At 41.2% G+C, this 14,256-nt stretch overlaps 1 protein-coding gene across 2 annotated transcripts in view; it reads left to right on the top strand.

The window, feature by feature from the left end:
- TGFBR2 (transforming growth factor beta receptor 2) overlaps positions 1 to 14,256 on the top strand; it is a 130,323-nt gene that overhangs the window by 90,635 nt on the left and 25,432 nt on the right. For both annotated transcript variants that reach the window (XM_055707831.1, XM_055707830.1), the window contains exons 2-3: positions 5,615 to 5,786; positions 7,402 to 7,592. In XM_055707831.1, the coding sequence (XP_055563806.1) occupies positions 5,615 to 5,786; positions 7,402 to 7,592 (363 nt within the window). The remainder of the gene's footprint in view (positions 1 to 5,614; positions 5,787 to 7,401; positions 7,593 to 14,256) is intronic.

Raw genomic sequence — 14,256 nt, 5'->3', positions numbered from 1 at the left:
ACCTAAGAGGTAAAACACCTTCCAAGGGAAAAGGGGAGTAAGTTGCTAAGGGTGGACCAGGGTGATATCAGTGAACTGTGACTATACATGATACAGATCAAGGCAGAGAGATTCTGCAAAAGAATCTGTAGGAATGTGGTTTTCTGGAGCCCTGCCACAGGCATAGTTAAATATCTGGTGAGCTAAACATTTATGGAACCTATTTTTCTCTGACATATTTTAATTGTACATAAAAGATAGCTCACGTTTGGCTTTACAGAGGCTGTCTCAACGCTCTTGATAATCATTGCTGTTAATCTTAACAGAAATAGTCACATAAGTCCTGTGCCCATGGTAATCCCACTGGGGTAAATCATAGTTGAGATAAAGGACCGCAGCTAAAAGCAGCATCCGAGGCAGCATGAACTATGGGAATTCATACTCACATAGTGAGTATGGGAGTACGTTTCACAGATTGACTCTCCATTTCAACTCATGATGGCATTAAGCTCAGAATTGGCAGCTGTAACTGACTTTTATAGGGTTACCCCTGAAGGTGTTGTTATGGGAGTTACTAGGTGATCTGCAGTGTTGCCAGCTCCTGTGATTTTATGATGAGTCATATGATAGCTGACATTTTTCTTGAGGATTAAGCTCCTGGATTCCAGTGATTTATTTTCTTTTTATCTTTGCATTCTGTAAGTTAGACAGCAATTCAAACCCTCCTGCTTATGGCCAAAGTTTCAAAACATGACTCAAAGTACTCTAAGAGTCCAGACAGCAATAGCAAATAAAGGAAAACCCAGCAGTTGTTTTTTGATTGGGTTTAGCTTTTTGGGGTTTTCCTTCCTTTATTTCCATGATCTCTCTACCTAGCCTTGTGATGTTGCATGTCATAATTTTTGAATCTTTGGGGTTTATTATGATTCTGTCTTTTCTTCCTTGTATTACTGCAGTGAACATAATCTGTATAATTGAGAATAACCATCAGGATATATCCAGGTCTTAAAAGCAAAGCTGGGATCATGCATTTTCCTTGACTCTTTCCCTCATGCAATTAATTCATCAGTATCAATATCAGTCAAAGAATGTGCTTTTGCATCATCACCTCTCCACTTTCATGATGCTGGCAGTATCCACATCACTATCAAACTTCTGCTGAGGTTATAGATCACATGTATACTGTGGGTGGTAGGCAAAAATAGAAAAAAATGCTGTCTTTCGTACTATTCCTGATGTCTTTCTGTTTGACAAGAAGGTATTACAGCTTGGATGTTCTTCATAGCTGCTACTGTGCTTCATGCCACTGAGATATGATGTTGTGAAGCTGGGCTCTTTGGGAGAACAAGGACAATCTTCTTCAAGGCTTTCTGATAAAGGCATCCTCCTTCTCGCAGATTTCCATGATGTAGCAGAGTAAAGTCTCTCCCATCAGGTAGAATTGTTTTACAGCAGCTGAGTAGTTGACTTCCCATCCCAACATTTCCATCAGCAATTATTATTTTTTTTAAAGGGATGGGATCTATCTTCTCAGCAATGCTATTTTATATGTATACATGTACCAGAGGCGCTGGATGAAAGAAGAGAAATGCAGTAATGGTATTTTACAAGATAGGAGTAAGAGAAATTGGCTGCTGTTTCTGAAATGCATCCTAAGACATAGATAATGTTTTTCAGTGTAGATATTCCCCAAAAGACAGCATGTTGGTTTAGTCTTTATTTAAATGTTGTTAGCTTTTGAGAGTTCTGTAATGATACTAAAAAAATAAGAGGAATGTAAACTGTAGCCTAAGGCCTCAATGAGAGTTACGCATCTACAAACAGCAGACACAAAGCAAACAACTTCAAGAGTCAATAGACTTTGGGTGAGGGCATACTGTTCATAAGGTCCTGAGAAATCATAAAAAATACATGAACCATAGAGTAAAAGTGTTGTCCTGCAAGCCTGGCTCCACCAGAATCGATGGAGTTGTTGTTGTTTCTTATGCAGCTGCTTTGGTTTCTCTCCCGTAATTTCCAACCCACATGCTGGCTTGCATATTCCATGCATTTTAACCACGGTGACTGATCTGTGCTGAACTGGTTGACTGAAAGCTTCATAGCCAAGAAACCGCAGTCTTTTATTTGGAGCCCTCTCCATGGACAAGGAAGCAAGGAAAGCTAGCATTAGGCTTCCTGTAGAAGTCAAAATAAGAAAACTAACATTAGAGAGTAGATGCCAAAACTCAAAGTTTAGGAGACAAGCACACATTTTAGGATGGCTTCCTTCAGACGTGCAAATCTGGTTTCTTCCTTGACTTTCCCGTTATATCCACTTTTTTTTTTCCTCCATGCAAAATGAAAGGTTGCCTCCATCCACAGTATTCAAGTGACTTTGGTTGTCTGAACAGGAGACAACCTTGAGCAGGTGGCTCATGGAGTGTGAATTGTGCAGCAGGATAGTCAAGCATTTTTAAAGATGGACATTCAAGTGACTGCAAGAGGAGAGATCTTGCTGGTAGTGAACCACTCATTGTTTGTGGGACCCTCAGGGAATGAGTGAATACACTTGTCTAGAAGAACCCTAGCAACTTGTCATTCTCCAGGCAGGATTTTGATGATTAGAGACAGGTCTTAGTTCATGGAGGGAGACCAATCTTTCCTGGATTTTGAAGTCCTCAGATTCTAGTAGCAGGCTATGATCAGAAGAGTCATGTTGAGGTTCACGTCCGACTCCAAGTTTCATCTCAGGCCCTTTGCAGGGATTGATTTCAGCATCAGCCTGACAGAGGAAAGTCAAACTTGGCTTTAGTTTGGATCTGGATGGGTTATCACAGTGGGCAAGGCTGAGCTGTATTAATGAACACCCTAACACCTGCTAGAGCAATGTGACAGTATTAGGGAAAGTAAACTCCAGTCTCACTTTAAATCAGATGCTGAAGCATGGAAGAAAGTTTGTCCGGCTGGGCAGTTTATCCAGTACCTTGAACTGCCAGAGGCATGAATAAAGAAACACTGCACCGTCAGCCTCTTACAAGAATTTAGGGGAGAAAATTGAAATGTAGTCAGATCTGGCAGTCCTAAAACCCCATTAGCTTTTGCCATTAATGTAACCTGTTCAGAAATTAGCTGGCCCTAACTACCCAGCCTTTTACTGGTAATAGAATTAAGGCCTACCTCTCTAACTTAGAAACTTGTTAGTGACCTTGCAGGGGATTGCTGCTTTCCAGATAGCTTTTTTCCATTTCTTTTTTTTGGTTTGTTTTGTTTTGTATGGTTTGGTTTTTAGATCAAGTTGCTTGGTTTGGAGATCCCTCCTTGGAAGAGGTCCAAGTGTATTTTCATTTGTTTGTTCCAGTGGATGAGTCTTGTCAGAACCTGGCATGGCCAGGGGCAGCACAGGAACAAGCCCTGCCTCTCAACAAACATTATGTGCTTGAATCAATTTACCTAAGGACCTGCCCTTCACGTGCCTTTTGGCTCCAGTGCTGCAGGCACTAGAGAGGACTGAGGTGTGTCTATGACAGAGGCATCCCTTCGCGATACAGCTGCCCAGTGAAGCCACCTGAGCTCAGAGCTGAACGCAGTGTAGATGCAGCTAAAGCCTTTGCAGTCTGAGCAGCAGATGCCTTTCCCCTGTGTTCAGCTGTGAGCCATCTGGCACCCTGCCATAAGTTTCCTGTGTGAACTTGGGTGAACTTCATCTCTCCCTTGATATTTGTCTGCCCTGTCTGTCTAGGCTTTTAGGACCACAGATTGTCTTTTACTGGGTAGAGGGTCAGTCCCTCATTATCAGGTTGTTTTGATCATTACTGGAACCTAGATAAATCAGTACAACTATTAGTTTCTCTTCAACATGTGGTAAATAAGAGTTGCCATCCGGAAGAGAGGAGCAATTTGCCATTAATGATGATTATATTAAGACATATTTTATAGAATGCTAGATTAAAGACCTTTTGAGTTTCTACCACACCTACTTCAATGAGGCTTTGTTCTTCTGAATGGCTTCTGGGAGTTGTTGCAATACAAATAATTAAGAACAAGAAATATTTACCTGGGGCTTAAAATTCATCCAGTCCGTAACATACTGCCAGCATTCTCCACCCGAGTAAGTGCTCCCAATGAGCTCATCATAACCCTTCCCTCTGTGTAGGAGCTTCATCTATACCATTAAAATCATTGGGAGTTTTGCCACTTAATATAATGGCATTAACATCAGAGACCTTAGGTCAGTACCAGAGCATGCTAGTGATGAGAAGAATGTGTGATTTGGACAAAGAGGGAAGACTTCTCTGTCCCCCACAATGGCTCAGAAATCCATTGAAAATGTTAGCAAGAGGCCTTTTTTATTTCCTTCTGGAAAAAGCATGTATGTTTAATTCCTGTAATAAAATATTCTAATGGTAGTAAATAGTGACGTTCTAGAAGGAAAAAAATTGATTTCTCAGCTAATTGAGGAGAGAGGGGGAAATTACGAATCCCTGGTTGCCTATTATCGGTTGACTAGCAACATTTGGCCACGGAGAGCAATATGAACATAGTTTAAACATGCAGGAGGCTACAAGAGAAGGCTGTGTTATATGAAGCCCAGTATCCCCTGAAAGTGGTTCAACCTACTTTTCCAAATATATTACAAAGTGAGTCAGACTGAAACTGTTATAGTCTGCCTCACTTCAGATGGTTGTATATTCATTTTAGCTTTAGAAAAAAGTTTATGTTGGCATTTTCTGTTCCTTGTAGTCATGCCGGCTTTTCAAAATAGTTTTTGAACTAAAAATATGTTTCCTGAAATTCGTACACTGGGACAAAAAAATATCTCTTCCCTTACTGCTACCATACTGAAGCAGATGGTGAGTACTAAAATTCAGAACCAGTAAGCAAGTAATTCTTCAATGCCTGGGTGCAGAAATTTAGCTGTTGGGTCAAAGTAGACTTCTACAAGACAGGCTGTCATTGAAAGTTAGTTTGAGTTCAAGTCCCCTTGAGTTAGCCCAGAGGGACTCCAGCAGCAGATCACATGAGCTGCACAGATGCTCTGTTGCATTTCCAGCTTGAGTTTCACCCACAGCCTCTAGCAGACCATCTACCTTAAGTGGAAAGTCAGTTCCAGCTTTGTGTTTTCTTGTGTGAACAGTAATCAGATTAGGGATGACACCTAGGTTATGCCTCAGGTTAGTAAAGAGAAACTTGCAAAATTCATTATGATCCATGTCATAATGATGTCACCCACCTGACATGCATTTCAAGTATGGCAACCACAGTTACTTTGGCACACAGACCATGATGCAATATATTATACATGGGGGACAGATATGCTACCTATGAATAATGCAAATGGGTGACTGCAGAGTAGTTATTGCAGTGCAGACTGGACTCAGAATAAGCTTGATTCTGCGAATTACAAAGCCACTTTTTCTCCCTCTGAAGTTAACAAAAGTTGAATTCACTTTTCAAATTCCCTTTGATTAACCTGGTCTTGACACTGTGGCACTTGCCCTGTTGTAAAGAAAATTGGTAGCTGTGAAAGATCAAAGATTTTCTAATTTAAGGTGGGAGGGAATGTTTGCTGCTGCTGAAAACTTTATCTTCATAATGAGCAATAACACAATCTGATAATCCACTATTATTGAGTTCCCTTCTCTTTTTTTTCTTTAAGCTGAAATTATGTCACCTGTAGACAGAAATAAGGAAAGTGGATTGCAAATGCCAAACTTATGCAAATTCTGTGATGTTAAAGTAACAACCTGCTCAAACCAACATCAGTGCAAGAGCAACTGCAACATCACTGCTATCTGTGAGAAGAATAGTGAAGTCTGTGTTGCTATATGGTAAGTTATTTCTTCATACAGGTAGGGAGAGGAGCACACCCTTACTCATCATTACTTAGTACTTTCCTGAATTGCTCTGATATTCAGAATGTCCCTGCTACCTCACCAGCCTTGCTCTCTCTCTTCCAACTTGTGTCTGTGCTCAGCATATTGAGAGTTGCTTGAGGTTAACAACAATTCTGATATGAAATGTTCTGGGGATTTTTTTCTTCTAAAGCAGTTCTGTTCCAGCTTATGCTTTTATTGGAAAAGAGGCATGGTTTTGCTCAAACCATTAAGCTGCATCCACCCACAGCACTCAAAGTAGAAACAGATTTGAGATTCAGAGTAGATTGTGGTGGCATTTGCTGAAGAAAGACAATTCTCTCTCAGGTTTCAAAGTGAACTAGATCATGTAGATCTATCACAGGAGGCTTATTTACCATGTATAGGTAGAAATATACTTCCTTTTTCATATAGTGTATGTCTAGGTTCAAAGAAATCAAGAGTAGATGAAAATTACTTATAACACTTTTTTAGGGTTTGTTCCCTCTAAACTTGCAACCCAGTCTAAAAACTGGCATTTCACCCTTCCATATATGGTAAGCCAATCCTACCAAAGAAAACCAGAAACACTCTTGATCAGTTTGTAAGCGGATGAAAGGAACAGAACTGATTATTTGCAACATTGCTGCTGATTTAGGAATGTCATTAGAACCACTTACAGAAAGACATAATTAATTCATTTATTGAGGAATCAGTTGTGTCCATTGACTTGAAGAGATGTTCAGCATAATTGGAAGTAGACACTTGAAATGCAGGATCAGTCCAGGGTGCTGTTCCATATTAGTTCTGTGCTCCTTTAGTAAGCGGTCAGTGCCTATTATTGCCATACAAAATGGCTGTAGTGTAATTTAAGATAGATTCTGAATTTTTCATGCCAATTTATCTAAAAGGCAAATTAGCTGAGAACTGTAAAGTGCTTTTTGCCTCCGAGTCTTATGTCAATGAAATACAATCTGTGGACCAGGTCAAAACACAGGAATGTGGCCCAGAATATCAGCTGCAAATATTTCCCTGACAGCAAGGCAACTCAAGCTTGCACCAGTTCTATGGTTAGTGTTTGTATGGGTTTTATTATTATTCTTTTTCAGTTATGAGGGTAACTTCTTTAGTGCAGAAATTGTGCTGATTGTAGACTTTAAAAGCAAAATGAAAAGGCCAACTCGCTAGAAATTCCTCAGATTTTGAGGAAATAATTCACTTTTAATCATAATTTCCCACAGATTTTTACAGTCTGCACAGTGACCACAAAAACCAAAAGTATGTTCCGAAGTTCACAGCAGTTCATTGAGCATTAGCTTGAATAATTCTGGGTGAGATTTTCGAAGGTACTCATTGGAGCTTAGTGGTAATATGATACAGGAATAGCTGTGCCATTGTACAAATGCCCCAGTGTGAGGAGTCCAGACACAGCCAAATTTATCCCATTCAGGAAAGCTGGAGAAGAACATATAATACTCCTTAAATCCCATTTGAGTTCTCAAAAGAGGCAAATTTCAGGCAGGCACAGTCCTGTCTGCTCCCTTTGTAAAATATTCCTTCTTTGATTTCAATTTTCTCTTTTCATTTTTAGGAGACAGAATGATGAAAACGTGACATTAGAAACAATATGCCATGATCCCCAGAAAACACTGTATGATCATGTATTGGATGACTCTAGCTCAGAGCAGTGTTTGATGAGGGAAAAGAAGGAAGATGGTGGATTGATGTTCATGTGTTCCTGTACAGGTGAAGAATGCAATGATATGCTCATTTTTCCATCAGGTAGGTTTAATAATTTACCCTGCATTCCTAGGCTATACTTTGCAAGTAATATTAACTGTGTCATACCAATGGATTTCAGAATTGCATTTTGTGGAGGAAAACTTCTAGTGGCAGGAGCTATTTTGGTCTCTTCCGAGTCTTGCAAAACCTCAACCTTTCTTTTCTGTGTTCAGAGAATATTTCTTCCTGCCAGGCTGTCCTCCTTTTGAACTAAGTGTGATACTCAGCTCAAGATATTGCACTTAAAAGTTAATGAAAAGATGAAAGCGAGATGTTTAGAGTTGTTCTGTTGACACACCAAAATGCAACATATGCCAATTATGTAATAAAACATAAACAAGAGGCAAATGTCATATTTAAGGTATTGTCTCTTCTAAAAGGCTGTATTGCCATAGCGTGACATCTGTATATAAATATACTACTGAGTAACTTGATAGGATGTGAATTTAAAGTCAGCTTCTCTGTTGTAACTGACATTCTGCACTTGCTCTGCAGTAGGCGTGAAGTAGCTAGAAGGTTCCTTCACTGGTGGATATGCTAGCTCATGCTTGCTACGGCACAAGGACATGCATGTGAGTTCAGTTAAACCAGTGAAATGTGAGTACAGAACAAATCACAAGTGCATAACCTGTCCCCATTGTACTTCATGAATGCCTATATAGACCACTGCAAATACAGTAAAGGCAGTGCAGGTGTGTGCAGTGCTGGTGGATCTCGTGCTGCATACACAGATGTGCATATGTGCATGCACACATCTCACTTTATTTTCTCTACCTGCTGGATCCCACAATGGCTCTTTTGTTGAGGTCAGTCAGGTCTCCTGCAGGCCAGTGCAAGGCCTCCTGTGGAGAACTTTGTGTGCACACACTTCTAAATGAGTATGGCACACAGGACCCATCCTTATCACCTCTAGGTTCCTCAGAAAAGGATATTATCAAATCCTCATTGCCTGAGAATACAAAGGGTTGGGACACTGTTTCCACTCCTGGGAAACATGGTGCATAACTGCACTGAGGCAGACAAGTGAATGGCTTCTAGCTCTTGCTTCCCAGCCCTCCGAGAAGGCTAACTAGTTAAGGTTGCAAAACCACACCAGATTAGCCAAGAGCAAGCTAGAAAGTCTTCGCCTCCCTTGGCCCAGGCTATCAGTATGTGGTGCCACCTCCCCCCCTCCCCAAGCTTTATTTCAAACCAGACAACCTGAGTGTTGGTCCATGGTTGTATGACCAACCCTTACTTGGGTGGGATTTAAAGGAGTTGGAGTAAATACTGGTACTGATGGGAGCACAGGTGGTAGACCCAGGACCTAATTCCAACAGACTGCTTTGATTTTATTGTTCCCAGTGAAAAGATCTTACTCTGTGTCAGCTGTCTAGAGTTTTTATACAAAGTGAACCACACCCTTGTGGATTTTGGCTAATTGGTTATAAATTAGTCATGTTATAGCTGTTTATCCTGGAGCTATGTAGCTGAATACAATTGCTTGACAAATGTGTCTTCTGTGTGTATGTTTATGAAAACTATTCTATAAATTCAACACCAAGTACTTTCATTCACATTAACTCTGCGGCCTCCTCTCATGCTTCCAGAGCAGCCTAAAAGGAGCTTAGTATAAATTAATCCCCAATATTTTTAACCCTAATTCCATTCACTCTTTGGAGTGGAGCTTTTCCTTGTAGGTCACATGCTATAAGCACTCTAGGTGACTCATGAAAACTGTCCTGCATTCACGTGTAGTAAGTAAATAACTACAGATAAAAATTAATGTAAAACTTCAATTTGTAACACTTCCACTTCATTCACAAACACAAGCATTAATTCCAGCTGGGAGGGGGGAGAATTGAGGCTTTGTCATTCCTTTTTTATTGTTGTGGATTAGTGTTTCTTTTAAATGAAAACAGCCCCTTTGGGTTGCTTGCCTGGTTAGCCATGGCAGGAAGACAAACGATTTTTACAGTATCAGACATGCGGTTTCCTGTCTGTGTTTAACTTTGAGCAGAACATCACAGCCAGCTGGTCCACGGCTCCTCCAGACAACTAGATAATAGCCTGTAATAATTTTGCCTTTGGAATGACTGTCATCCAGCTCTATTCTGTACATTGTTCTTGCCTTTTTTTTCCCCCTCTACATTTCTTGTACATCAGAGTAAGAATTCTTGCAGTGTTTTTGCACATCCTATAGTTTTAGAGAGTGGAAAAAAGCTAGTCTAAAAAAGCCTGATCAAAAAGTGATTGTACTCATTTATTAGCAGAAACTGAGATAATTTTAAAAAGTCATTTTTCACCTGTTAATCACAGCCTTTCCTTTCAAGCTATTGCTATAAATGATCAATGTCCTAGGTCTTCTTCCTCCTGAGTGCAGACTTAAGACAGACCAGATTTAGTTCGTTCCTGGTGTTTCTGAGGTAAGCAAGAAAGTTGTGGGTAAGGCAACAAATTATAATTTCCACCAGAGGTTAGTCACTACGTTCCAGTGATTCACAGCTGAGGTGTTATTGCTTATAGAAGAATTGTTTCATAGCACTGTTGGCTTGTATCTGTCTTGACTGTGAAGGGTAAATCTCCTGACTCCATTTTTAGACACAAACCTAAAGGTTTTGGGTAGTGGGAGGTGTTATGACTCACCCAAGCGTGGTTTTGGAAACATTTGAAGTAGTTACATCCAGGTCAAATGCCGGTTTCTTGTACGGACTTTCGTTTAAATTACTAATCTGCAAAATAAGTAAGACATAGTCAGACATGTGCCTAAACATGCCTGTGGTTCTGCTGTGTCAGGGGGCTGACCCTGATTCAGGTCCCTGGCATTTCAGGCCATGGGCAGCTGGTAGAAAAAACTGTGTGCAAAATTACTCCAAACAATGTCCTGTAGTTCTTGGAGAAATAATATACAGGAGACAGGTAGCCATTGCAAATCTGACTACTCTGTGTTTATTTTTTTAATCCTTCTCTTTTTTGCCAAACAAAATTGTGGGTGACTGGCAAGCAGCTTACACCCCTGTGGTGGAAAAATGCTTCTCACAGCAAAACTCAATGCCAGTGTGTTTTAATTATTATTTATTCAAATGTTTAATATCAGTGTTACCAGAAGGCAAAGCCAGGGAGCAAAACCACTGGAAAAGATTAGCCAAAATTGGAGGGGAAAAGGCCCTGGCTGGGTGGCAGACAGGGGCCTGGTCCTGCTGTTGTGGAAAAGATGAGTGTAGGCCTGGACTACCAGGGTTTTTTACTCCCTGATGTCTAGTTGTTCTGGTGGATCTTCTGCATCTTGCTTTGCCTTCTTATGTTTTGACCTGTTGTGATAAACCAGGTCTGTCTGTAGCTGTTTGCACACTTCCATGCCTCCCTCGGTGTCTGCGCAGCTTTGTTCCTCAGCTTTGCCTTTGCTACACCATCTCTTAGCCTCTATTCATCAGCCAGTGCAAGCATGACCGATGCCTAACAAAATTCTTCTTTATTAACAATCCTAAACTATTTGGCTGAAGTCACGGCTTGTTTACCCAAAGGCACCAAGTAGGACTGTGCTCTTTCCAGCCTCAAGTCAGACCCATTCCCTGGGGGCGAAGATGACCAGGGACTCATTGTAGCCGAGGAAATGGGATAGCTGCATGTTGCTCAGTGCATGACCTGCCTGCTACGCAGTGCAACTTCTTCTTGTTGCACAGGCTTATTCAGACACATCCATTCAGCAGCATGCAACAGGGTAACCCCAGCACTGGAGACTGCAGACAGGAAAAAAAATCCCTTAAGCACTGTTGTCATTATATATTGCAGTTGTTATCCTGGGCATCAAGTTCAAATCCAAGCAAAAAACCCAGAGCTCTCAAAATTTGGAAATAGGCTTTGCAGACCTGTAGCACGGCTCTCTTTGGTTTAGAGTTGTTTCATTCTGGTAACTTAAACGGTGATAATTTTTCATTCTCACGTGCTTTGTTCACGCTATGCAGATCTCCATGCACTTGCAGCCAAGGTGTCTGTGGGTTAGTCCAGGTGGACTGTTTATTCCCCGTCTACTGCAAGATGAGGTCATTATTTTGGCCGTTTCCAACACATCAGTGGTAATATGGGAGAAACCTTCATCGGCAACAATGTATACAACTGTTAATGATTATCTGAATCATCCAAACAGCTACCTTGAACTATCAAAACTTCGGTGATAGAGATGACTGACAGGTCAACAAGAGTTTATAAGAATAATGGAGCTAATTGGGGGAGCATGTCAGAGTGGGGGAGGGTGTTGTGCTGCTAACAATCTTCACATTGATCACAGTTTCACTGAGTTTGCTAATTGAGAGTGTAAGAGATGTATTTGTTTAATCAGTTCTGGCTGAGTCATTTGCCCAAACAAATTACAGCCTATGGATTTGCAGTGTCAAGTGCTGTGATTGCTCACTGTGTACAGTTGTTACCTGGGAGACCTGGTATTGTTCTGCTGCCTGAACCACCACAAGCATGCTTGTATGATGCCTTCTCCTGCGCCCCAATCACAGGAAGTATGGATAATGTTTTAAGAGTTTCCTTAACTTGGTATCTCTCACTTGTCTCTAACATGTTGCCCTGTCTTTTCCTTTCTTTCTCTCCTCTTCCTCTCCTTACTAGAGTCAAAGCGTTAGTGATTTTACTTGACTACATAGGAGGATCTCAAACTTAAGAGCAGACTTAAGATCTGTGCAGAAACAGCCACCAGGCCATAAATGCTCATGTGATGAGTTGTCCAGTGCTCAAGGAACAGCAGAAGGGAGATGATTACAGCTGGACTGCTGCCAAGTGGATTTTAACAAACGCTTTCATTAATCTGTTTTTCTGTTATGCAACTAACATGTTCAGAAGGTAACTGTCTTCCAGCTGCCCCATAAAAGAGGTCAGTAGCATTGCATAACGTTGCACAGAGCCTCCCTCTGCTTGTATATTGGCATTGTTCTCTATGTTTCCTCTTAGGTATTTGCAGCCACAGAGTCCCACCCAATGCCTGCAGCTGTATGTAACCAAAGGAGAGGCTGTCTAATACTGAATGTCTGATTCACTTAGTGGGATAGAAAGGAAATAGAATGGAAAGAGGCAAAAGAAGCCAAAATTTTGTTTTGCTCTGTATTATTTATATTGTTCGCTTCCTAGGAAAATAACCATGCAGAGCTCAGTTACAGATTTGTGTAAAAACAAACTAGGCAGCGCTCTTCCAGTCTGGTTGGCATATTTGTTACAATTTGCATCACTTGAGAGCTTAATAAGTGTGGGAATGTGGCCAACCTTTTATCAGGTTGTCATGGAAGAGACTTTAATAATTACAGACAGAAACAAACTGTAACTAACACTGGCAACATAATATTTTGGGAAAGGTTGGAGGGGTGAAACTCAGGCTGAGAATAAAAATAGTGGTTAATGTGTGGCATCTGTTGGAACATATTGAAACTGGAGAGATTGATTTGTTCCAGAAAACCACCAGCAAACAGCAGACACTGATTTGTATAACTGAGGCATGTATCACAGAAACACAGTCACATCATGTAAAGTTAGAATATGTCAGCTTTCGTATCACTGACTAGGAAAGTTACAAAAGACAAACTGTGTGAGAGACGCTATGCACACACAGTGAAGTGACCTGTTAGAATGGGAGAGACAAGGGAATGCATCCAGAGGTGGGAGATTTTAGATTTTAAACAAATAGGTGCTGTGCCAGCAAACCAAGGAATTACGGTTTCTAGCCAGCAGTGAGGGAATAAAACAGCAAGGAAATATTTGTTCTGTCTTAGAGCTTAAGAGTTTCTTAAACCTCCTGGGTGCTGAATAGCATACTTGGCAATCAGTTGAAAAATGAAATTCTGCTTACAATACATAAAATATCCATTACATCATTGCTTCTCAGCCTTTTGACTGAAGTAAGTCACCCAGAGGCAATCAAGTTCCTGCCTCCCACCCCCATGACTAAGATGCAGCCATTCCCATCAGGTGGTGGTTGCATATGCATGACTCTTCCAACATGTAATGCATATAACTGGGATTTTCCCTGGGCATAACAAAAATGTCTTCAGTCTTGATCACCTGGTCATGGGTAGTCATGTGCCAAGGGCAAAGCTGATAGCCCCCAGGGGAGAGCAGCAGTGGGTGTGCCACAGCTCTCCAAAACTGGTCATACCTTTGCTTTACTACTTCTCAGGAAAGGTGGTAAGTGGTGGCACAGCGTAGTGGCCTGCATTAAGTTCTCCAAGGGCTGGGTCTGGTTTGCCACCTATGTGTTGACTGTAAAACATTCAGGCTGGCAAATAACCAAAAGGTCAAGTGAATGAGTTCCCACACCTTTAAGCAAACATACTTAGGGCCCAAATTCTGAGCCATGCAGTGCTTTAGAAAGACAGCTTTAGAAACAGGCCCTAGCGATGGCTTTACCTTGCTGCTTCTTCTGCCCTTGAGGGAAAGGCTGTGGATGTTGTCTACATAGACTTTAGTAAAGCCTTTGAGACACCATCTCCCACAGCATTCTCCTGGAGAAACTGGCTGCTCATGGCTTGGATGGGTCTACTCTACGCTGGCTAGCCAGTCACACGTGGTGTTCCCCAGGGCTCAGCACTAGGTCCCGTTCTGTTTAATATCTTTATTGGTGATCTGGATGAGGGGATCGAGTGCACCCTCAGTAAGTTTGCAGACAACACAAAGTTGGGCAGGAGTGTTG

This window comes from Falco cherrug, chromosome 4, assembly GCF_023634085.1.
Source record: "Falco cherrug isolate bFalChe1 chromosome 4, bFalChe1.pri, whole genome shotgun sequence".
Lineage (NCBI taxonomy): Eukaryota > Metazoa > Chordata > Aves > Falconiformes > Falconidae > Falco > Falco cherrug.
This window is presented reverse-complemented; position numbering and strand designations above follow the sequence as displayed.